The 26,150-nt window shown below is 39.8% G+C and overlaps 1 protein-coding gene across 4 annotated transcripts; it reads left to right on the plus strand.

The window, feature by feature from the left end:
• The first annotated feature begins 598 nt into the window (after positions 1-598).
• RAD51 (RAD51 recombinase) lies at positions 599-24,770 on the plus strand. Of its 4 annotated transcripts, none has more exons than XM_023735133.1 (11): positions 599-706; positions 3,133-3,182; positions 3,921-4,025; positions 5,424-5,561; positions 11,845-11,962; positions 13,407-13,498; positions 17,847-17,941; positions 22,465-22,578; positions 22,939-23,068; positions 23,287-23,408; positions 24,113-24,770. In XM_023735133.1, exons 3-11 carry the CDS (start codon positions 3,939-3,941, stop codon positions 24,234-24,236), a joined length of 1,020 nt encoding a protein of 339 aa, XP_023590901.1. In that variant the 5' UTR covers positions 599-706; positions 3,133-3,182; positions 3,921-3,938; the 3' UTR covers positions 24,237-24,770. The 4 variants fall into 4 exon arrangements, with proteins under 4 accessions (XP_023590901.1, XP_023590900.1, XP_023590899.1 ...); XM_023735132.1 differs by having other exon boundaries at positions 618-874; XM_023735131.1 differs by lacking the exon at positions 3,133-3,182 and having other exon boundaries at positions 618-874.
• Positions 24,771-26,150: the final 1,380 nt, after the last annotated feature.

Genomic DNA, 26,150 nt, shown 5'->3' on the forward strand with positions numbered 1-26,150 from the left:
GACCCACTTCAGAAAAATCAGCTGAACTCTTAACCACTACGCCACCAGAGTTTCCTCTTTCCTCTGGGGTCCTGCAAATCTCTCGTAAAACACCACAGATTTAGACTACTATTCCAGCCATTTATTTCTCCCCTCCGGGGAGCGCTATATTCTAGCTCTATTTACCAGTTTCATCCGTCTCGGACTTCCTCAGCTCCACCACCTGGTTCTGGGAATTTGACTATGGCAGTGTCTTAGAGCAAACTGAAGTGCCAAAAGCTCGCGTTCGCACAGTGCAGAGACAACCGAGCACTTAACCGCTCTCAAGGGTCAGGTTACGTTCCAGAGAGTGCTGGGTCGGAAGCCGCGGGGCCCGCCGGCAGTGTATGCTGGGAGGTGTAGTCCCGGACCGACCCAACTGTCTCTCGGGAGTTGTAGTCCGTCATCTGGTAGCTCTCCCCGGAGGAGAGAAAGAGATGAATTAGTCCTTAAGAGAAAAAGGAAGAAGGCAACCGATAATACCATGCAAGTTCCTTGGGCCAGTGTCTCCGGTTCTCGAGCAATGGTCGAAGCGGCTCGAAGGCTGATCCGCGAAGGGCGGGGAGACGTTACGTTGACGCGGGCGTGACCCTGCCCAAGAGGGTTTGGCGGGATTTCTGAAAGCCGCGGGCCGATCGCGCGCTGCGGTCGGTACTGAGGCCTGAGAAGAGCTGAGGCGCGCCCAAAGGTGCGTAATTGGGAGCCTCACCTCGTCTGGCTTGTACGCCGAAGGCTTAGGCAAAGGAGTAGAGAAGTGCGGCGCAAGTGAGGGGCGGGGGGCCGTCCGGAGTTGCCCGCTCGCTAGGCCAGCTGACGGAAGTCGGAGCGCACGGCCCACCAGAGCGAGCAGAGTGAGGTGAGTGTGTAAGGCGCGTACTAGGCCCCTTTCCACGGCCACTCACCGTCCCCGCGTTAGGGGGATCGGGCTCCGGTCCGTGCTGCCGCCACCGGCCTACAGGGTCCCATCGCGCTAAGCGAAGACCTGGGTGATGGCGGAGCAGGGGCATGCCCGGACTAGCCGTCCTCAGAGCTCGTTGTGGAGAAAACAGAAGCGGACCCCAGTCTTTAGAGCTGGGAAGAACCTTAAACACCTTTATATCCCGTACTTATTTTATGGGTCAGGAAGCCGAGACCCAGAGAGGTGTACTGACTTGGTTAAGTTCACAGCTATTTAATGTTAGAGTCGGGTTTTCTGGATTCCTGTTCAGTCCTCTTTCCACTACGGCATGTTTTGCTTACAAAGTACCGACTTCAGTTGCCAGAAAGATACTTCCGTTGTCTGATGTGGAAGACTGTTCACGTGATGCTTAGAGAATGATCTGAAGTGGGTTTTTTTTTTTTTTTTTCCCTAAATTTCTACATTAAAGTGTAATATAGGTAGAACTGCCCCATAGAGTGGAAACCCTGGTGGTGTAGTGGTTAAGAGCTATGGCTGCTAACGAAAAAGTCCCAGTTGGAATCCGTCAGGCAGTCCTTGGAAACCATATGGGGCACTTCTACTCTGTCCTATAGGGTCGCTAAGAGTCGGAATCTATTCGGCGGCAACGGGTTTTAATCAGCCCCATAGAGTTTCCAGGGGGCGCCTGGTGAATTCGAACTGCTGACCTTTTGGTTAACAGCGAGTTCTTAACCAGTGTGCCACCAGGACTCCTAAATGAAATAATACTGTATGTATTCTTTCATGGAGCCCTCGTGGCCCAGTCGTTGAGTTCGGCTGCTAACCAAAAAGTGGGCTGTTGGAATCCACCAGCCACGATTTGGAAACTCTATAAGGCAGTTCTACTCTGTCCTGTAGGGTCGCTATGTGTCGTAATTGACTCTACGGCAATGGGTTTGGGTGGTTTTATATTATTTTGTGTCTGGTTCCAATCTGTATAGTGTGTGTAGATTCATGCGTGTCCTAGCATATAGCAATAGTTCATTTGCTGTGTAGTATTCCTTATCCATTCTACCCGTGGTGAACATTTGGGTTGTTTCCAGCCTTTTTATGAACATTCCTGTATATATTTGGTGAACATGTGTATGCTTTTCAGTTGGTTAATATACAGAGTAGTGAAATTCCTGGGTTATGGTGTTTGTCTGTTTTCAACCTTTACATTTAATGCCAAATAGTGTCCCAAAATAGTTGTACCACTTCACACTCACCAGCAGTGGATGAGTGTTTAGTTGTGCCACATGCCTGCCAACTCTTGATATTGTCATTCTTTTTAATTTTTGCTGTTCCTGTGGGTATATAATATCTTACTGTGGTTTTAATTTTAGTTTTCCTGATTACTAATGAGGCTGAGCATTTGCTCATATGTTAATTTACCATTTGATTATCTTCTATAGTGAAGTGTTTGTTCAAATCTTTTGCCCATTTTTCTATTGGGTTGTCTTTTTCTTACTAATTTGAAACAGTTCTTTAAATATTCTGGTTATCAGCCCTTGGTTATATATGTGGGAAATATTTTCTCTCACACTGGTTTGACTTTTCAGTCTCTTAATGGTGTCTTCTGGTGAATGGAAGTTCTGAATTTTAATGTAGTCCAAGTTTTCAGTCTTTTCCTTTATGGTTGTTGCAGTTTATATCCAGTTTAAGAACTGTTTCCCTATCCCAAGGCTGTAAAGATATTCTCCTATATTTTAAAAGCTTTGTTTACCTCCTAATTTATATCTACAATCTAAATTGGAAACTAATTTTTTTCTGTGGTGTGAGATAAAGGTCAAGTTCATTTTATTCTATCCAGTCAACTCAGCACTATTTATTGAAAACACTATCCTTTCCCCGTTTCTCTGCAGTGCCGTCTTTTTCATAAATTATGAAGGGAAATATTCAAATTGCAGCCAAATTATTTGGATAAATTGAATTATCATAGATTTACAGTATGTTAAATCTGCCATTTAAGAGATCTGTACCGAAACCAATCAAGACAAATGATCATCTTACTTCTCTCAAGTCTTAAAGAATGGAGACTTCGTATCTCTTATCTTTTGAGTTAAATTTGACCTAATATTTGTCCGGATTCTTCTGATGTGATTTAAGTAATTTTATTAATGTGGATATCAAGTTTGTTCACTTTTACTAATACACTTTGAAGATAAAGTTGTTTTTTTGTTTTGTTTTGTTCTCAGTTCTTTTCAAGCAGAGCAATCGTAACGCTTTTATAATAACCTGACTTTAGGTAAGGCCTTATACTATACGGAAGATTTTAGATTGAGCAGGGTACTTGTATATCATTTATTTTATTTGCTCATTCACTGAGGTGTCTAAAGCTCTGGAATTAACTAAAAATTGAATATCATACACTCCTGTTGGAAGCAACAAGTGTGACTACAAGCCATGACCCTACCCTTGCCTATGCTAGGAAACAGCCCACTGTTTCCCTATTAGGAATGGAGGCTTATGGGCAACGATTCTATCCGTTCATTTACTCCTGTCCCCTCCAGATTTCTCCTTGCTGGAAGGGAGCAATGGAACTGAAACAGTTTAACTTTCATCAATTTTTTTTTTTTTTTTTTAGAGTCCCTGAAAGTCTGCATTTATTTACCAAATACCTAACATTTATTATTTATCATGGGGGGTGTATAAAAATAAATAAGACTTGGTTCCCATCCTCAAGGAATATAAAGCAGGGAACAAAGTAGAATAGCTTATTTAGTTAAGCTGCACATCTTTAAGAAGTGGAAAGGTACTGGCTTTTCCTTAGGTCTTTCTGATACAGTTAACTATTTAGACAGAGGGAGGAGGAAGCGGGTGAGAGGTTTGTTCTTTTTCCCGCAGTGGGTAGCTCATTGATTAGACTAAAAGCCTAGCAAATAATTCCTCAGACATTTATTGTGAAACTAATAAGTTTATAGCTCTGTACTTACCCCATGGTATTTCTGTAGTGTACTTCCTGATGGCCATCTGTATTTTTCAGTATAGAAAACTCTGCATAATGGCTATGCAGATGCAACTTGAAGCAAATGCAGATACTTCAGTGGAAGAAGAAAGCTTTGGCCCACAACCTATTTCACGGTTAGAGGTATGTGTTTAGTTGATGATTTTGGAATCATAATGCTGGGCTAGAGTCTACCCAGTGGAGGAATCAGCCTGTATATAAACCGTTGGTTTCCTACCTAAGGTCAAAACCCAAATCTGTTTTCAGGAGGATTGTCAAGGATCCTGTGGAAAGGTTTAAGATAGGATCTAAACTATCTGGCTAAGCCTCTTCTTTTGTCAGCAATTCTCCTACTTTATCGTTTTTCTTTCTCAGAGCTTGACTGTCAGAAACCAAGAAGTCCTGGGATCCCAGAGTGGAGCCTCTGCTGTTTGCACTAAGTATAAAAGTGCTGTTCAGGGAATCCCAGTGGCCTTGGCCAACTCTGTAAGAAGAAGAGGAGAATGACATTCCTCCATTGACCCAGATCTTTGCTCAAGCTCGTAGCAAGACAGCTGTCACAGGCAGGGAGAAGCACATGGTGTTGTAAAGGGGAAAAAAGCTAAGCTCCAATCCAAGATTCTGCACAAGAACATGAAGCTCCAGAGCTGGGGTCTCGTACTGTTTCTGTCCATTTTTTACAGAGGTCTCAATATGCGTGTGGCTGACTTGGGCTGAAAGATATGGGAGGGAAAGTAGAAAAAAACTTAGATTCTTCCAGTCTCTTTATGTTCAGAGTCATAACTTTTGGTACCACGAGCAACCTTATAGCCACACACGTGTATTCCTTGTTGTTAAACATGCTCTGCTGGAATAGCAGGCGAGGGTGGTTACTATAGGCAGATACTATTTTCCCTCTCCCAAACCCTCCCCGACTTCCAAATGCATGGTCATGGTTTCAATGGCTACTAAACCAAAGCTGACCTTGTATGTAATGAGAAAGAGGTGCCCTTGAGTGGTATGAGTAATTTAAAGCAGAGCTTCTGGGTCATTGTACTACAGAAGGGTTATTTGATATGCCAAGATAACAATCCCCTCAGCTCTGACTGGGGCAGGCTTATCTGTTTACCCCAGCATAGGGTAAAAATATCATCTTCTATATGCACTTCATGTGTAAAATGTTGGGAAACACTGGATTTAAGTCCCTTTTAGGGCCCAGGGTCTCAAAGCTCATTCAGATTCACAGCCATAAAAGGTTGAGAGTTACAGGTTTAATCCCAGTGCACAGTAAGAGTCCGTTTTAAATATACATGGCTAGAACTGCCCAATAGGGTTTCCAAGGATATAATCTTTCTGGAAGCACATTGCCACATCCTTCTCCCACAGAGCGGCTGGTGGAATTTGTTACTAAATATCTCATATATAGGGTACACTTTTCAAAGTCTTTGCATATGTCACATTTCTTCAAAACAACTCTGTGTAGTAGGTAGGACAAATATTATCCCCATCTGACAGATGAGAGAACTGAAGCTTAAATTAATCAATGGTATTCTTCCCTTGCAGCAATGTGGCATAAATGCCAATGATGTGAAGAAATTGGAAGAAGCTGGATTCCATACTGTTGAGGCTGTTGCCTATGCACCAAAGAAGGAGCTAATAAATATTAAAGGGATTAGTGAAGCCAAAGCTGATAAAATTCTGGTAAGTACAGCTTATGTGTTGGGAGGCATTAGTGGGAATAATACCAAAGAGTTTACAGTGAAAGGTGGTCCTCCTTCCTTCATCGGTCATTCTCTTGCCATCCTGTTCCCCTTTGCAGAAGCAGCTGCAGCCACTGGCTTATTATCTTTGTATGTACCTCTTTGCATAAATTCACATTTTCTCTACGGAATTACAGTATCATGGGGTATAATATAAATACTGCCAAACTGATTACTAGTTAACACTCCTACCAGCAGTGAGTGATGCGTATCTTATCTTTCTAGATATTATGATCTCATACCTTAGAAATATATTCATTATGTAACCACTAAAAACAGTTTAGAAGAATATTTTTTACATACAGGAATGCTCCTAATACAGGAAAGCAGGTTAACTATCTGTCTGTCTGTCTGTCTGTGGCTTGATTTTGTTTTAAAAAGTGTGTGTGGGAAAATGATATAGCACCTCCTTAAAAAGCTAGAAATAGAAATACCATACAATCCAGCAATCCCACCCCTAGGAATATATCCTAGAGAAATAAGAGCCGTCACATGAATAGACATATGTACTCCTGTGTGTTCATTGCAGCATTATTCACAATAGCAAAAAGATGGAAACAACCTAAGTGCCCATCAACAGATGGATGGATAAACAAATTATGGTGCATACACATGATGGAATACTATGCAATGATAAACAACAATGATGAATCTGTGAAACATCTCACAACATGGGTGAATCTGGAGGGCTTTCTGCTGAGTGAAATAAGTCAATCACAAAAGGACAAATATTGTATGAGACCATTATTATAAAAACCCAATAAAAGGTTTACACACAGAAAAAAACAATCTTTGATGGTTATATAGGGGAGGGGAGGGATGAAGAGGAGGAATCACTAACTAGATAGTAGACAATTGTTAACTTTGGTGAAGGGAAAGACAACACACAATACAGGTATTTTTGTTTTCTAATTTTCATTAGTCTTCACTCATCCTGAGGACTAGTAGAAGTTATAGAAAGAGATCACAGAAGAGAAAAGGGAAGAAATTATCAAAGAAATAATATAACAAAATTTCCCAGAGCTGAAAGGAAGTAGAGTCTTAAAGAGGAAGAGCCCACAGATACACTGACAGAGAACTCCGAAAAGGAAATCAGAAAACAGTACCATTTACAATAGCCCTCAAAAAGATAAGACATTTAGTAATAAATCTAACCAGGGATGTAAAAGACTTATACAAATAAAACTACAAAACACTACTGCAAGAAACCAAAAGAGACCTACATAAATGCAAAAACATACCATGCTCATGGATAGGAGGACTTAACATTGTAAAAATGTCAGTATTACCCAAAGCGATCTACAAATACAATGCAATCCTGATCCCAAATTCCAACAACATTCTTTAATGAGATGGAAAAACTCACCAACTTTATATGGAAAAGAAAGAGGCCCTGGATTAGCAAAGCATTACTGAAGAAGAACAAAGTAATGGCCTCACACTCCCTGATCTCAGAACCTGCTATACTGCCGTGGTAGTCAAAACCACCTGGTACTGGTATGACGACAGACACATAGACCAAAGGAACAGAATTGAGAACCCAGAAGTAAATCCATCCACCTATTGACAGCTAATCTTGGACAAAGGGTCAAAGTTCATTAAATGGGAAAGAGAAAATCTCTTTAACAAATGCTGCTGGCAAAACTGTATATCTAGGTGCATAAAAATGAAACAAGATCCATACCTCACACCATACACAAAAACTATAAATGGATCAAAGACTTACATGTAAAACCTTAAACTATAAAGGTCACGGAAGAAAAAATAGGGACAATGCTAGGGACCCTAATATATGGCATAAATAGAATAGCAAATATAACTAAAAATGTACAAGCAGCAGAAGATAAACTAGGTAACTGGGATCGCCTAAAAATTAAATGCTTATGCTCACCAAAAGAGTGAAAAAGAACCTACAGACTGGGAAAAAAATTTTGGCTATGACATACCTGACAAGGGCTAATCTCTAGAATTTATGGAAAAGTTCAACATCTCAACAACAAAAAGACAACCCAGTTAAAAAACGGGCAAAGGACATGAATAGACACTTCGCCACAGAAGACATTCAAGTGGCTAAAACACATGAAGAGATGCTCATGATATTAGCCATTAGAGAAAAGCAAATAAAAAATACAACAAGATACCATCTCACCACAGTAATAATGGCATTGATCAAAAAAGCAGAAAACAAATGCTGACAAGATTGTGGGGAGATTGGAACTCATACACTACTGGTGGGAGTGTAAAATGGTACAACCGCTATGGGAAATGGTATGGCACTTCCTTGAGCTAGAAATAGAAATACCATGTGACCCAGCAATCCCACTCCTAGGTATATATCCTAGGGAAATAAGAGCCATGAAAAGAATAGATGTATGCACACCTTATTCATTGCAGTATTATTCACAATAGCAAAAAGATGGAAACAACCTAAGTGCCCCTCAACGGATAAATGGATGAACAAACTATGGTACATACACACAATGGAGTACTACACAACGGTAAAGAATAATGATGCATCCTTGAAACATCTCATAACATGGATGAATCTGGAAGACATTATGCTAAGTGAAATAAGTTGATCACAAAAGTACAAATACTGTGTGAGACCACTATTATAAATAGTCAAGAAAAGGTTTATTCACAGAAAGAAACATTTTTTGATGGTTACTAGGGATGGTGGGGGAGGGAAAATTACTAACTAGAGAGTAGACGTGTTGATTTTGGTGAAGGGAAGGGCAATACACAACATGGAGGAAGTCAGCACACCACCACCAAGGCAAGCGAATACACTGAGTTATGCAAAAATAAAAGATGATGACAGTAAATACTATAACATACAGTCCTGCAACAACGTTAATAACAAGCAGTAATTTATGAGTGGTTACATAGATAGGTATGGATGCCGAATAGGTGTGGGAGGGCGTACGGGAGTACACCTACATGCAAATAATAGGTTTGGCTGTGGATGTTTCTACATACACATTTGTATGTGCAACATGTATATTCATATATATAGTAGAGCACACAGAGAGCACAATCATGGAAACATCCTAGACATAACCAAACACCTCACAGGACTGAGTTACTGGGCTAGGAGACTAAGGATCATAGTCTTGGGGGACAGCCTCCATTAGCCTGAGACCAGAACTAAATGGTGCCCGGCCATCACTGCTGACCCTGGCAAGGATCACAATAGAAGATCCCATTCCATTAGAATGGGGGAAAAAGTAGAACAAAATTCAAATTCATAAAAAAGACCAGATTTACTGGTCTGAGAGTAAACTTGCTAAGTGGAGAGTAATTTACTAAAATTGGAACTGAGGCTTTCCTGGAGATCACCTTTTAGCCAAATAATAGACCCAGGTCTGTAAAATAAACAATAAAACCCTTGTGGAAAGTGCTCCTTAGAATAGTCATCTATATGAGACCAAAAGGGCAACATCTGCCCCAAAGCACAGATGAGAGGGCAGGAAGGGGCGGGGAGGAAAAACCGGACCAATGGAAGTGGGGAACTCGACAGTGGTAATGGGGAGAGTGCTGACACGTTGCAGTTATTGCAGCCATTATCACAGAACAATTTGTCTATAAACTATTGAATGGAAAACTAATTTGCTCTGTAAACCTTCACCTAAAGCACACTTTAAAAAAAAAAAAAAGCCCACAAAATGTCAAAGACCCATACCTAGACACATCAGTGTAAAATACAAAGCATAAAGAGAAGATTCTGAAAGATTTCAGAAAGAAAAAAATAGGTAACCTCTAAAGGAAGAAAAAATCAGAAAAGCAGCACATTTCTTATCAGAAGTGCTGAATGGTAGGAGTTAGTAGAGCAACACCTTTCAGGTTATGAGGGAAAATAGTTTTAAACCTAGAATTCTGTATGTAGCAACACTATTCATCAAGTATTAAAAAACCAGTTGCCGTCAAGTTGATTCCGACTCATGGCAATCCCATGTGGTGTCAGAGTCGAACTGTGCTCCATAGGGTTTTCAAAGACTGCTTTTTCGGAAATAGATCACCAGGGCTTTCTTCCAGGGCACCTCTGGGTGTACTTGAACCTCCAGGTTAGCAGCTGAACACATTAACCATTTGCACCACCCGGGAACTCATTAGAAGAGAATAAAAACATTTTCAGAAATGTAAGAATTCAGGTTTTCCTCTCAATCACTTTCTTAGAAAGTTGCTTGAGGATATACTTTATCAAAATGAGGGATTGCTAGGATCAAGTTTACAGTGGCTCCAGCGTGGGATCTCAGTTAAGGCAGGCCCAGGACAATAGCTGGCCTTAGAGAGCTGACAGCCCAGTTTAGAGAGTAAAGGAGATCTTTAGTGGGAAAGGGGATCCAGTAGAATACATAGTAAGATTGAGAGGTTGGAAATGCTAGAAAGACATGGTTCAGATATGAAGCAAGGGAAAATGGGGCATGATTTTGAAACTGGTGGCATATAAAAAAAATAATTCATTTGGATTTGTTGGTAAGAAACCTTTGAGAGGCGTAGGGTTGGTAACATTGGAACTTTAGAGAAGGAATTGTATTTCTAGCATATGATGTGGTTCTGCAATGAATTATATTTACAAAGCTATAATGTGAACATTGTAATGAATTTTCAAGCAAGAGTATTAAGTATATAGAAAAGTTAGAGCATAATACAAACCCTCTGCTCAGCTGTTCATTGGTGTTTTTTTTCTTTGTGAGTTAACTACTACTTCAGTCTCTTTATTTGATATAGATCTATTCTGATTTTCCTTTTCTTCTTGAGTCAGTTTGTGATTTCCCAGGAATTTGTCCATTTCACTCAAGTTATCTAGTTTGTTGGCATATTAAATTAAGATGCTCTTAATTTCTGTAAGGTTGGTAGTAACATCCCCTCCTTCCTGCTTTCAGTGAGTTGAGTCTTTTCCCTTTTTCTCTTGGTCAGTCTAGCTGTAGATGTGTCAGTGTGTTGATCTCTTCATAGAACCAGCTTTTGGTTCATTGATTTTCTCAGTTATTTTCTAATTGTTATTGTTATTTCCTTCCTTCTGCTTGCTTTATGTTTAGTTTGTTCTTCTTTTTCCTGTCTCTTAAGGTGGGAGGTTAGGTTATTGATTTGCAATCTTTCTTTTCTAATATAAGTGTTTACAGATACAGATTTTTCTGTAAGCACTGCTTTTGCAGGATTCTGTAAGTTTTATATGTTATGTCTTCGTGCTCATTCATTTCCAAGTATTTCCTAATTTCCCTTGTGATTTCTTCTTTGATTATTATTGTTATTATTCTTTTATGATTTCTTTATTGGTTATTTAGGAATCTGTTTAATTTTCACATATTTGTGAATATTCATGTTTTAATTTTATTCATATTTTTAAAAACATTTTACTATTGGAGAGTTCAAATATGCAAAAGTAGAGAAATTAGTGTAATGAATCCCCATGAACTCATCGTAAAGCTTCAGTAATTATCAGCTCGTGGCAGTTTCTTTTTTCTAGTGTTCTGTAAGGTTTTTTTAATTTTATATATAACACAAAAATTGCCGTTTTTTAATTGCCGATTTTTAAGTGTACATTTCAGTGGCATTAATTACATGTGCCACATTGTGCAAACGTCACCACTGTCTATTTCCCAAGATAATTCATCACCCCAAACAGAAACTCAGAACCCCTTAAGCAGCGTTCAGATTTTTAAATTAACCTATAGCGCGATCATGGAAGACTTATTAATGATTATAAAATCAGATGTAAATGTTTTCAACCTTGACAATGTAAAAGAAAAGGTGCAGCTCACAGAGATGGGAAGGTAGATGTAGGGGGAGAAAAGCTACAAGGGCAATTGTCCTCATTTTATAAAGTAGAAAGTTAAAGGATACAGTCCGTGGTTGGTGGGACAGGAAATGGAAACTTAAATATGCTGTTGAACTTTGCACTGTATTGCCATCTTTGTCATAAATCAGGTGACGTATATATGTGTGGGTCTGTAATCTTTTTTTTTTTTTAAACTATGCAGATGTGTGGCTTGAACTGACAATTAAAACTTTAATGTTCGTGGAGTCTGGAAATTGGTTGATTCTTTAATTGCTAGAGACATAAAACAGTCCCTGAACTAGAACTACTAGTATTCTGATGACTTTTATAAGAGAAATTATTCTGGAAATTTTGTTAGATGCTGTCTCCTTCCATTGTATGCCAAGTTCTTGTTTTATTAAGCCTATTATTTTGTTGATTTAACATTTCTTATTTTTCCCAGACAGAGGCAGCTAAATTAGTTCCAATGGGTTTCACTACTGCAACTGAATTCCACCAAAGGCGGTCAGAGATCATACAGATTACTACTGGCTCCAAAGAGCTTGACAAACTACTTCAAGGTGTCGTAATTCCTTATCCTATGTTGTAAACTCCAGTTAGGAAAGGATCCAGAACATAGAAGAAAACTAAAGTATTTGGGTAGGATATATGTGTTAGATATAATTAAGAGATAGGGAAAGTATCCACACTGAATAAGTAAAAGTGCTAGAAGGTAGGATGTGGTGTATAAAATATATATATATAAAGTTATCTACAAATTAAATAATCCTTATTTAATATGCTTTTGGAGAGTCAGCTTCCTCTGCCTGAGGAAATAACCATAATTATAACCTACTCTACCACAAGGTTGAAAATCTGGCAAGTGGTTAAAACACTTCATGATTAAATCTTATTCATTATAGGAGTATACACTAATCTTCAAGACTTGAAGGAAAGCTGTCAAGTTTTTGAACTTTCTGAAAGGATTGCTGTCCTAAATTTTTGTAAAGTTTGACTCTTGCTGCTCCTCCAAATATTTCATCATTCAGGTTTTCTTTTTTTAGGGCGCATAATAGCATAGGTTCAGGAATCAGACCCAAATATGAGTATTAGCCCCCACTTCCTAGCATTTACTGGCTATATCACGTGGGGTACATTACTTAATATCTTTAGGCCTAAGTTTTCTCATTTTCAAAACAAGAATTAAAAAGACTTCCTATATATATATAGGTTATTGGAGTTAAATGAAATGGTACATATAAATGTATAACACGATGCTAGGTACATAAGAAACATTTAGTAAATGTTAGATGAAGTTATTACATATCTTTGTGTATGTATAAAATATTTTTTTTAAATGGCTGCTTGTTGGCTCATGATGGTACAGTTCTGTATCTTGATTATGGTGTTAGTTACATGAAGCTACCAAAAACCAAACCCATTGCAGTCAAGTCAATTCTGACTCATAGCAATCCTATGGGACAGAGTAGAACTGCCCTAAGGCTATAAATCTTTACGGAAGCAGACCGCCACATCTTTCTCCCTTGGAGCGACTGGTGGGTTCAAACTGCCGACCTTTCAGTTAGCAGCCGAACACTTAACCACTGAGCCACCAGGGCTCCTTACGTGAAGCTCTACATGTGATAAAATTGTTTAGAACTATACACACATGCACGCACACCAAATTAGTGTGTGTATAACTTCAGAAATCTGAGTAAGTTCTGTGGATTGTACCAATGTCAGTTTCCTGGTAGAAATACTGTATTATAGTTATACAAGATGTTAATATTGGGGGAGGCTGGGAGAAGAGTACATGGGACCACCCTGTACATTTTTTTGCAATTTCCTATAAATCTATAATTATTTCAAAATATAAGTCTTTTAAATTACCTCTTGTTGAAAATTGGATTTCCCAATTATGTATACATGTTTTTGATGAGCACAAGGACATTTCTATGATCATAGCTTATAAACATTTGTATCGTGCTAAGAAGTGTTAAGAAGTGTTTCTTATTGCTCTGTTAGGTGGAATTGAGACTGGATCCATCACGGAGATGTTTGGAGAATTTCGAACTGGGAAGACCCAGATCTGTCATACGCTGGCTGTTACATGTCAGGTGAGCTGTTGGGTTCTGGCTAATCAAGTCAGCAAGAATTATTTGATTCCTGCTATTTTCAAGTTATTCTACAAACATCTGTGGGGAGGGACAGAAAAGGTACTTTCTCTATCCTCAAGAATTCTGTAACTAGTTAGAAGATAGACTTCTACTTCAGAATTCTTCCATATCGTGGAAACTTTTAGACCATTGATTTCAAATCCTTTGTTAACATTCACTAGGCCTCTCCAGCCTAGATTTATCTCTTATCTAGCCTAGATTTTATGATTCGTCATTAAAATCATTCCTTTACAAATGCTCTCACTGTACATCCCCCACCTGAAGAGACACCAGCTTTAGATAAACCCCATCTGTCTTCTTGGTGCCTGTGCCCAAACAGCTGATCATACTGGAGAAATATCATACCATAAAGCTGACTGGCGTCACTTTAAATTCAAGATGACAAAGGTTTTTTGTTTGTTTGTTTGTTTGTTTTAATAATAGTAATCAAATCATTGTGTGTGTTTGTGTGTGTGCTGTAGGTGCAAGTTTACAGAGCAAGCTAGTTTCTCATTAAACAATTAATACACAAATTGTTTTGTGACGTTGGTTGCCAACCCAGCAATGTGTAAACACTCTCCCTTCTCTGCCTCGGGTTCCCTGTTTCCATTCGTCCTGTTTTCTTGTCCCTTCCTGCCTTCTTGTGTTTGCTTTTGGACTGGTGTGCCCATTAGTCTCCTTTGCATGAATTGAACTATGAGACTCATTCCACATGTGTGTTATTGTTGGTGCTATAGACCTGTCTGATTTTTGGCTGAAGGGTGAACCTCAGGAGTGACTTCAGTACTGAGTTAAAAGGGTATTCGGGGGCTATGCTCTCAGGGTTTCTCCAGTCTCTGTCAGACCAGCAAGCCTTGTCTTTTTTGTGTGAATCTGAATTTTGTTCTACACTTTTTCCTGCTCTGCCTGGGACCCTCTATTGTGATCCCTGTCAGAGCCGTCGGTGATGGTAGCCGGGCACCATCTGGTTGTTCTGGGCTCAGTCTGGTGGACGTTGTGGTAGTTGTGCTCCATCAGTCCTTTGGACTAATCTTTCCCTCGTGTCTCTGGTCTTCCTCATTCTCGTTTGCTTCAGCCAGGTGGGACTAGTAGATGTATCTTAGATGGCCGCTTGCAAGCTTTTAAGACCCCAGACGCTACTCACCACAGTCAAGTTGACAAACTTCAGGTTAGCCTTCCATACTGCCTGACAAGTCTCCTGAGTTTCTCCATTTAGGCGTGCTTTCCCACTTAATAAGACAACTGTCTCATACTTTGCCCTCTCTCCTCAAGGCTTCCATGCTCCTCCTCAAACCTCTTTCTCAGCCAGTGACTTAACCTGTTCTTCACATCAGATCTTTAATCCACTTGTGTTTGCACCCATCTCTTTATCTCGGGTTACAATGGAGAAAGTATGCCTTTTCCTCTCAAAGTCCAGTCCTACTACTAATGGTCTGGTTATCATCTCCTGCCTCCTTTTCAACGACTCTATTCCTTCCGTTTTCTACTCTACCTCTCTGTTAGATTGCCCTTGTCAGTATAGCAACCTGCCTAGTATCTCCTCCAATAGAGGAAACCCTGCCTGGACCCCTTCAGCTCCCTCTTCTGTTACTGTGCTCCCATTTGTGGTCAGACTTGGAAACTGAGACACAGTGGGTTAAGTCATTGCCCAAGATCATACAGCATTTAGTAGATCCCGGAGTCAAAGCAGATGACAGAGCCTTAAAACCTTTTAAAAGGGTAGAACCTATAGCTGGCTTGTTCTCTGCTGTATTATGCGAGCCTAGTCAGTGCTTGCCACTCAGTAAGCACTCAATAAATACTTGAATGGATGTCTTCACTTCAGAATAAGGAAGTTTAGACTTGAGTCTGTAAAGAGTGACCAAAATGTCACCATATGTTAGATAGCAAGGTTGGCATTCCAGTAACGTAGACCTGACACATTGTTGGCTCTTCTTACGGATACCTTAAGGAGGAGAGAGTTGGGGTTGGGAGGTGGAAGAACTTTTAGGATAATAAAGAGGGAGGTGTTGAAAAGGGAAGCGCAGTTCTATGCCGCGGGAGCTGTAGCTATTGACTGACGCCATTAGATTGATGGCTAAAGGGAAATGAGACTGTTCAAAATCCCACCCTGACATGGGCCATTTGGCGTGATGTGTGGCCTTTTTAAACAGAAATGTTTTCCCATGTTGCTTTGACAGATTCCTGTGGAATAAATATTTAGAGTACAGTACACAATATCCAAGTTGCCTTGGTAACTCAGTATATTATGCTGACGCTATGAAATTGTTCAAACAGAATCCTAGCCTGGGAATGTTTATTAATGCCTGTTCATAATGCCTGTCAACAATAAACTAAAGCAAAAGTCTCAAATAAGCATATCCTCTCTGTAAAAATAACTAAACATCATACGTGACTAAACAATTTCAGATCTTTGATAGTTTTTTTCAAAGGAAAAGAATGCTAATTCATTAATAAAGGAAGTGGTTACATTTCACCAGCCTGAGAACTGGGACCACAGGTATAGAGAGGATGCTGGATTACTAAACACTGTCTGCTCTCGTTGTTCAGATTTTCTCAGCTTAGTGAAATGGAACCTTACACGGTGTTGGGTTGCTACCTGATAGTGAAGCTAGGTAAAGTGAGAGCTACAGTTGGGTTATTAAAATGAATATCTTATGCTCGCTCATAGCGTTAGAGTAATTTAAAAATTCTGAGAAGACGATTTAACACATCCAGTTTTAAAGGCACATGCCCTTTGACCAGCAGTTTTGTCTTACAGAAGGTTTTACTTATGCTCAGGCATAGATGTATGAAGACTTTACACCATGGCATTATTAAATGGGTGAAAGTTAAAAACAACCTACATCACTGTAAAATAGGAAGAAGAGTTAAATTACAAAGCAGCTAGTTCAAACAGCTAACTTGGTGACATCCCGGCCCAATGCACAGGTGGCTGCAGTGGCACTGAGAGGGCAAGAATTCTATTTGTATTCCTAAACTTTTTTTTCTTTTTCTTTTTTAACTCTCCATTCCCCTTTCCCCCCTGCCTCAGGTAACCACTGGACTCATATATTTGTTCTTTTGTGTCTGGCTTATTTCACGTAACATAAAGTTTTCAAGGTTCATCCATATGGTGGCATGTATCAGAACTTCATTCTTATTTATAGCTGAATAACATTCCATTGTGTGTTTCTACCACATTTTGTTTATCCACTTAACTGTTAATGGGCACTTGGGTTGTTTCCACCTTTTGGCTATTGTGAATAATGCTGCAGTGAACATTGGTGTACATGTGTGCTTGAATTTTTAATACACGCATATAGTACTTTTGTAATTTTGAAAAAAAATTTTGTCAAAGATAGGAAAAGAAAAACTTTAGTGCTATGAGGCCCTTAATATGGAATGTTCTAATGGAATTTCCTCAAAATTTAAAGTGAATCATAGCTACAAAGTAGAATTCTAGGATGGAAGCTACCCTTTAGCATTATTTACTTCAAATCTGTAGAACTCATAAGTGTCTGGCATGGAATGGAGAACCTAAAACATTTCCCCAAGTGGCTCAAGAGACAGTTTTTATGGCATTCCATATTCCTTCCTCTCCTTTCCTTTTTCCTTTTTTCTATTCTTACTTTCTACTATTTTTCCTTTCTCTCTCTTTGTTCTTTTAACATCTATATGTACTACTAGACCAAACACTTGTTCTCTTCTTTTTTGCTCCCACTTTTTCATTGTACTTTAGAAGGTTTACAGAGTAAATTAGTTTCTCATTAAACAATGAATACGCATATTGTTTTGTGGCATTGGTTGCCAAGCCCATGACGTGTCAATACTCTCCCCTTCTCGACCTTGGGTACTCATACTTTAAACTTGTTAGAGATGCCCCTGGGACATTGCCCAGCCCCTTTAATGACCCTCGGAAATGAACTCTGCTCAGGAAATTGAAGTATAAGTTTTGGTGTGGACATGGGTATTGGATCAGGTTCCCTTATTGATTAAAGCTAAAGTAAATTGCCCAAATGTTTTTACTCTTGAGAGAATTGCTCAGTCAGTTTTGTGCTGGTATACGGTCACAAAATTTTATTACCTACTTGGGATTATATTTCCAAGCACCCCGACTCTGGGGACGACACTAGCCTTATATGCTAGGGGACACAATGAGCTTCACCTCTGCTAGCTGTATTTCTATCAAAAGGGAATGCCTTCTCTCTACCTCTTACTGTCATTTTAAACTTTTTCCTTTTATGTGTTCCTGCCACAGGGAACTTGGTTAATTATATCAGAAATACAGTTTCATTTTCCCTTTTTTTTTTTTTCTGATTCTCTCTAGCTTCCTATTGACCGGGGTGGAGGTGAAGGAAAGGCCATGTACATTGACACCGAGGGTACCTTTAGGCCAGAACGGCTGCTGGCAGTGGCTGAGAGGTAGGTTACTGGATTTGATGGGAGGAAATGTGGCTGCAACTGTCACTGTAGTGATTGCCAGGGTTCGTTTGGCTGAAGAGTACCTGTTCCTCACTTACTGTCCCACATCTGTTCTTCCCAAAGCTGTCTGTGTGGTTCAGAAGAATACCTTCCTTAGTGGAGAAGAGCATCTTCTTTAGTCAAGAGTTTATGAATTGCTGTCATACTCGATAAAAAACCAGATCCAACTATATGGTATCTTCCAGAGAAGCACTTTAGATTCAAAGACAGAAATAGATTGAAAGTAAAGGGGCAGAAAAAGATAGCCCGGACAAACAGTAATCTTAAGAGAGCTGGAGTGACTAATACCAGGCAAAATACACCTTAAAACAAAAAAAATTGCTAAAAACAAAGAGGGACATTTTATAATAAAAAGCAATTCATTATGAAGTTGCAACAATTACAAACATATACACACCTAACAACAAAGCCCCCAAAACAAAAACTGACAGAACTGGAAGGAGCAATAGACAATTCAGCAATATTGTTGTTGTTGGGTGCTGTAGAGTTGATTCTAACCCTAGCAACCCTATAGAACAGAGTAGATCTGCCCTATAGGGTTTCCAAGGAGCGGTTGGTGGATTCTAACTGCTAACCTTTTGGTTAGCAGCCAAGCTCTTAACCACTGTGCCAGCAGGGCTCCAATTCTGCAATAGTAGTTGAAAATTTGAAATCTCACTCTCATTAATGGATAGAACAACTAGGCAGAATATCAGCAAGGATATCCATACTATCCATCAGCTTAATTGGCATAGAACACTCCCCCTACAACAGTGTAATAGACGTTCTTCTCAAGCACACATTGAACATTCTCCAGAATAGATCATACGCTGGGCGACAAGCTACTTCCCAATAAAATTAAAAGGATTGATATCATACAAAGCATGTTCTCTGACAACAATGGAATTAAATTAGAGATCCACATAGAAAGAAATCTGAGAAGCCAGCAAATATTTGGAAATGGGGTTACACACATGACCAAGTGGGATTTATCATAGAAATGCAAGATTGGTTTAACATCCAAAAATCAATCGACGTAATACACCATATTAATGACTAAACAACACACACCTCAATAGATGCAGCAAAAGCATTCGATAAAATACAAAACTATTCATGATAAAAACCCAGCAAACTAGGAATAAAAGGAAGCTTTCTCAACCTGATAAAGGACATCTACAGAAACCCCAGCGCTAACATACTTAGTGGTTGATGCCTAAATGTCTTTTCCATAAGATCCGAAATAAGGCAAGGGTGTCCAGTGTCTCCACGTACATTTAACAGTGTCCTGAAGGTCCCAGCCAGTGCAGTCAGGCAGGAAAATGAAATAAAAAGCATCCAGATTAGAAAGGAAAAATTGTAAAACTGTCTTTATTTCACAGATGACATGATCCTGTATGTAGAAAATCCTAAGGAGTCCATTAAAACAAGTTCAGGATTGATACAATATCAATATGTAAAAATCAATTATATTTCTGTATATAGCAGTGAACAACTTGAAAATAAAATTAAGAAAACCGTTCCATTCGCAATAGTATCAGAAAGAATAAAATACTTAGGAATAAATTTAATAAAGGAAGTACAAAACTTGTACTTTGAAAACTACAAAACATTGCTGAGAGAAAGTAAAGAAGACCTAAATAAATAGAGAAACATTCCACCTTCATGGATTGGAAGACTATATTAACATGGCAGTTCGCTCCAATTTGATCTATAGATTCAACACAATCTTGTCAATATTTCAGCTAAGTTTTTCTGCAGAAATTAACAAGCTAATTTTAAAATGTTTTGAAATGCAAAGAACCTAGAATAGCCAGAATATTTTTTTTAAATTGTACATTAGGTGAAAGATTTCAGAGCAAATAAGTTTCCCAACCGATAGTTTGTACATAGTGTTCCATGACATTGATTTCATTTCCCACAATGTGTCAGCACGCTCCCCATTTCTGCCCTAGGTTCCCCGTTTCCTTTCGTCCTGATTTTCTTTCCCTTCCTGCCTTCTCTTCTTTGCTTTTGGGAAAATGTTGCCCCTTTGATCTCATATAATTGATTGTTTCAAGGAGCACATTCCTCTTGGGTGTTTATTTTATGGGCCTGTCTGTGGTTGGGCTGGAAGGTGGTTTTGGAGTGACTTCAGTTCCAGTTCAGAAGCGTGTCTGTCTTAGGGTCATAGACTCAGGGGAGTCAAAACATTCTTGAAAAAAAAGAACAAAGTTGGAGTTCTTTTTACACTTCTTGATTTTAAAACTTAGTTTAAAGCTACAGTAATCAAGATAGTGTGGTGCTGGTATAGGATAGACATAGATCAACGGAACAGAATTGAGAGTGTACTTATGGTCACTTGATTTTTGACAAAGGTGTCAAGGCAACTTAAGAGCGGAAAGAATAACCTTTTAACAGATGGTGCTAACGTAGGTGAATATCACATGAAAAAGATGAATTTAGATTCTTACCTCACACCATACACAAAAATGAACTCAAAATGGTTGATAGTCCTAAATATAAGAGCTAAAACTTGTAGAAGAAAACAACAATTAAAATATGACCAAAGGGTCTGAATAGACATTCCTCTAAGGAAGGCATACAAATGGCCAGTAAGTGTGTGAGAAGATGCTCAGCATCAGTCACCTGGGAATTGCAGATCAAAATAACCACAATGAGATGATCACTTCACACTGGCTAGAGTAGCTATTATAAAACAGAGGGACAATAACAAATGTTGTTGAGGTTGTGGAGAAGCTAGAACCCTCACACACTGCTAATGAGAATGTAAAATAGTATAGACACTTTGGAAAACAGCTGAGTAGTTTCTTTAAAATTTAAACAAATTCACCATATAACCCAGTAATTTCACTCTACTTATTTACCCAGGAGGAATGAAAACAGCCACACAGAGACTTGTACATGGGTGTTTATAGCGGTTCGAGTAATCAAAAACTGGAAATAACCCAAATATCCATCAGCTGGAGAATGGATAAACAAAATGTGGTTTGTCCATACAATAGAATAGTGTTCAACAATAAAAAGGAATAAAGTATTTATACATGTTAAAAGATGGATGAACTTCAAAAATATTATTCTAAGCGACATATTGTGTAATTCTATTTATATGAAATTTTCAGAAGAGGAAAATTTATAGGTTAATGGTTGCCTGGGACTAGGGGTAGAAATGGAAAGTGACTGTAAAAGGACATGCGAGATCTTTTTGGGAGGTGATGGAAATGTTCTAAACTTGGATTGTGGTGATGGTTGGACAGCTCTGCACATTTACTAAAAAAATCATTGAATTTTAGAACTAGAACAGGTGAATTTTACTGTATATAAATTATACCTCAGTAAAGTTTTAAAAAAAATATGTTTCTACATCTCCTAATATAGTTTCAAAGTAAGTTCTCAAAAATTGTTTCACTTGTTTTTCCCTTGTCAAAGGGTGATAATTTGGTCCCAACCACACATTTTAACTGAAACCTTGTGATTAAATAGAATTTTAGTTACATGTTGAGACATCACAGACTCAAGTTGGAACCTACCTGGATAGGCAGTTTGTAGAACACTAAGTTGAGGAGAGTATTCTTTCCATTTTTATAATCATATCAAAATCCTCTTTCCCAGTTTCCAGCTTGAGGAGTCCAAGCCATTGAATGTGTATGCACACCATTGAGACATAAGATCAGGTTGGAGCTATGATTACAGCATCGTGACCTTTTCCCTCTGCTTACAAAATCCCTGTCAAGGAAGAATTACTCTCTTGCAACCTGCTCTTGATTTTCTAAAGATGTGTATATGAACTGGACCCTCCCTTCGAAAGTAGTTTTTAGCAGTCATACGGAGATCACATTTTAAATACACTGTTTTAGTAGTCTAGAGGTTCCCTTTTAGACAGTCTTTAAATTTTGATCAATAACATAGAGTACTCAGATGTTCTCATATTAGGATAGATAAGATGGTAGAATGTAGGCCAGGAGGCCAGGGACTTTGTTTTGATTACCCACTGTATTCCCAAGCCCTACAACAATGCATTCCACATTTGTTAATGAATTAATATTTATTAACTAGCGCTATGTTTATGACTGCTTTGCCAACTAAAAGAAAAATGTGTTTTTATTTATCCATTCATTTTAATGATCTTTCAGTGACTCATTATTTTTGTTTCAGTCCCAGTTTTGTTGTGCTGCCCTTGGTCTTTCCAGGAGAATAACATTGTTTTCTTATGTCTGGAAGTTTCTTATTCTAGTTCAGGAGTCCTCAAAGCATAGTTTATCTTGCTGTCCTGCCAGGCAGATCTCCTCCATAGTAGTTGCTGCTGCTCTCTCTGTATATATAGTTTGCTGAACTTCTTAACAGGAAGGGGGTTATAGCCTTTGGCCTTGAAACTACTGTTAATACCACTTCTTACCCAGCCAGATAATTCCAGTGTTAGAGGTGAATTTCTCATCTGCCTGGGTTCCATGTCCAGCCTAAAAATGTTTTTTCCTGCCTTCTAGATATGGCCTCTCTGGCAGTGATGTCCTGGATAATGTAGCATATGCTCGAGGGTTCAACACAGACCACCAGACGCAGCTCCTTTATCAAGCATCAGCCATGATGGTGGAGTCCAGGTATGTGCTCAGTGGCAGGCACTGAACACGCTGCCAGGACCCTTACCCTGAATCTTGGATAAGCTGTTTGGCCAAACTGATAGTAGCTAGAATTAGAAATGGAGAGATTTACGTTTTAAGATTTTATTTTGACAATCTTGCTTTGTTGTTTAGATCAAGTCACTATTAAAACATTTGAACTTATTGGGAATCTTACTGTTGTGCATGGTGCTTCAGATGTGAATGCTATACAAAGATTCTTTTTAGTGGAACATCTATATACAAGTATAATTATGAATATGAGATTTTAGGGTGGTGAGGAAAAGAGCAGAATCTGACATAGGCTAGAAATCAGCTTCAGAGAATCCTTGTTCCCTGTAGGTATGCTCTGCTCATTGTAGACAGTGCCACGGCCCTCTACAGGACAGACTACTCTGGCCGAGGTGAACTCTCAGCCCGGCAGATGCACCTGGCCAGGTTTCTGCGGATGCTTCTGCGGCTTGCTGACGAGGTAAGCTGAGGGGGAAGGCTAGCAAATACCCACTTTCACCAGCCACAGGTACCAGGAGCCTTGCTGGGAAACCGGGGCATCAGGGCCTAGTATTATTGAGCTATCAGACAAGAAAGAAGAGAGATGTTAGTCGTTGATTTGTAGGGAAAGGGGGTGGCAGCAGCCAGGTCCTTGGAATGTTTGTGGCCGCAAACGTGGTATTACCCTTTCGCCCTCAGTTTGGTGTAGCAGTGGTAATCACTAACCAGGTGGTAGCCCAAGTGGATGGAGCAGCCATGTTTGCTGCAGATCCCAAGAAACCTATTGGAGGAAACATCATTGCCCATGCCTCGACAACCAGGTAAGCTGATGGCACAGATGAGTTCTTCTTGGAATGTCATGTTAACTGTGAAGTAAAGTAGGTATGAAAATACAGCATTTCCATTTAAACCCTGTTAAAGCTGTTGTCACATGTAATGAGGTACTTAGGAGCTATTGCTAAATCTCATTTTCCTGCTCCGGTTAGTGCGGGTGTTTGCCTCTAGATCATTCATAAAGTAGTTAAACTCATTGCCTTCAAGTAGTTCCAAGTCATAGCCACCCTATAGGACACAGTAAAACTGCCCCACAGGGTTCCCAAGGCTGTAAATCTTTACAGAAGCAGACTGCCACATCTTTCTCCCGTGGAGTGGCTGGTGGGTTCAAACCGCCAACCATTCAGTTAGCAGCTGAGCACTTAACCACTGCGCCACCAGGGCCCCTATAAGGTAGTTGAGAGCCTCAATATGGAAGAATAAATATGAATAATTTGTATGCCTCTCCTTGATTAAAAAACATTGCTTCAGTATTGGATAACCCACTGAGGGAGAGGGCAGGGCAGAAATGGATTCCTTCAGGTCGGAAGTGCCCTTATGCCTAAGGAATCCAGAGATCCCCCAGGGGCTCTAAGATGTATGTATTTGTTATTAAAAATTTTTTTAAAAAAGTAGATTTACCATAAGTCAAGTCAAGAATGGAATTTTAATTGTAATAACTTTGGTGCCTTGGCCTGTGTCTTTGAGTCAGACTGTACCTGAGGAAAGGAAGAGGAGAAACCAGAATCTGCAAAATCTATGACTCTCCCTGTCTTCCCGAGGCTGAAGCCATGTTTGCCATCAATGCAGATGGAGTGGGAGACGCCAAAGACTGAATCATTGGCTTCTTCCTGTTGTACCTTACGTGCTGCAGCCTCATGGAGAGGACTGTTCCCTGGGGTTCTTCACGGCCTTTCCTGCTGGGACTGCCAGGAAAAGGCTTCCGGGAAAACAGCGATTGTGTCGGCTTTTCTGAGGGGTAAACAGGATACAGGTCAGTAGTCACAAACTGATCTGACATGTTTATCCCTTCTGGGGTATATTAATCTCTGTGATTTCTTTGGTTTTTGGAAGGGAGATATGGATACTTTGATATCGTGCCTTGGAGTTGACCCTGGCCTAACAGCTGCCTACTGGACAGTCTAATGTTTTCAGGAGAACTAAAGCTGGGGAGACCCAACCCTTCCTTCTCAGAATAACGGTGAAATCAAACGCCTGAGCTGTGTGGCAAGGGAATGGGTCTCCTCACAGGTTCTTTTCCTCTGTCCATAGAACTCTCCGCTGTCGATTACAAGCAGGTGTTTTCAGTTTGTCTGTCTGGACTGGTTTTGGTTAAGGAGTCCTGAGCAGGCTGGGCTGCCAGCCCTTCAGTGTGTAAGACCAACTCAGGATGATTCTGGGCCCTTGAGTACTTCCGATTATCTAAGTAAACAGATTCAGTGTGAGGCTGGTGATAAAGTAGTTTCACGTGCAGTGAAGGTGCTATTTAGGAGTTACTCAAGATAGGGCCTCCGGAATAATTGTTTGGCACTGGCTAGGAGTAATGTTTCTATTGCTTTAAGATTTGAAAACCGGGTGGAAATAGAAGTATGCACGATTTAGGATCCTACATTCAGAGATTGTGCTTATAGTCTCTCAGCCTAATGGAGAGTATCCTAAAGTGGATGTACCATAGCTTTCCTGTGGCCTTTACGTTTATTCCAGAAGTCTTGTATTATAGAGGTCTGGTACTTGCCCTGATTATTCTACTTTAGGGGTTTGAGACACTCTTCTTCCTCCCCTTCACATTTCTACTTAGGATGGGTTTTAACTATCTTTACGAATTCCAGAAGGCTTCTCAGTTAGCACTGCGGGAGAGCAGCGAAAGTCTGCTGTGTCCGCCCGTGTTGGTCCCACTGTGTGCAGGGAGACAGAAGACCAGTCAGTATGAGCAGCTGTCCTGAAAGCAGTTCCTTAGAGGTTGAGTCAGGGACTGACATAAAAGTGGCCTTGTCACCACCCCTGGAAGCCAGGTACCAAATAAAGTTCGTACGACTGTCTCCTAAATCTCTGTCCTTTACCCCATCCCCCCATTTCCTTGTGTTGAGTTCTGCTGTCTTTGCTAGCTGGGGCTTGCAGGCCAGATCTCACCCAAAGCAACACGTGCTCAATCTAGATTTTAGACCCCAAATTTGTTTTCATCCTCAGAATCGGGAACATCTCAGGTGTTCTCTCATTTCTACACCACAAAACAAACCCAGGATGTCCTAACAAAGCCACAGTGATAGATTCTGCAGTGAAACTTGGTTCATGTATAAAAGCATCTCAACCTTACAGTACCGTATTTAAGTGATTCTGGCCTAGAAACTTGTCTCAGTTGTTCTTCTAGGTGAGGTTTTCTTCCTCGGGGGGCTCAGGCTTTGCGTTCTCAGCTCTGACTAAAGGTGAACGTGGGGGTGGGGAGCACCTGCTCGGCTGTAGTCGGCTTTGTTCCTTGGCTACAAACTACCGTCCCCCTGCCTGTCTTACACGTAACACTCAGATTTCCACTGGAAATAGTGTTAACTAAAGAGCTTATTCCAAACAAACACTAATTAATTATCTGGAGCCCTGTTTTTCTACTTGTATGCAACAGTCTTGCAGGAGGAAACAATTCTGGAAGTGTCAAGAATAAGGAGCTAATCACAGAAACAAACATAGAAAGGAGAATATAATTACTTCCAATCAAATTAGGTTTATTTCAAGTGTGTACCATAATACATTCCGGACAA

The sequence above is a fragment of the Trichechus manatus genome, unplaced genomic scaffold (assembly GCF_000243295.1).
Source record: "Trichechus manatus latirostris isolate Lorelei unplaced genomic scaffold, TriManLat1.0 scaffold00076, whole genome shotgun sequence".
NCBI lineage: Eukaryota > Metazoa > Chordata > Mammalia > Sirenia > Trichechidae > Trichechus > Trichechus manatus.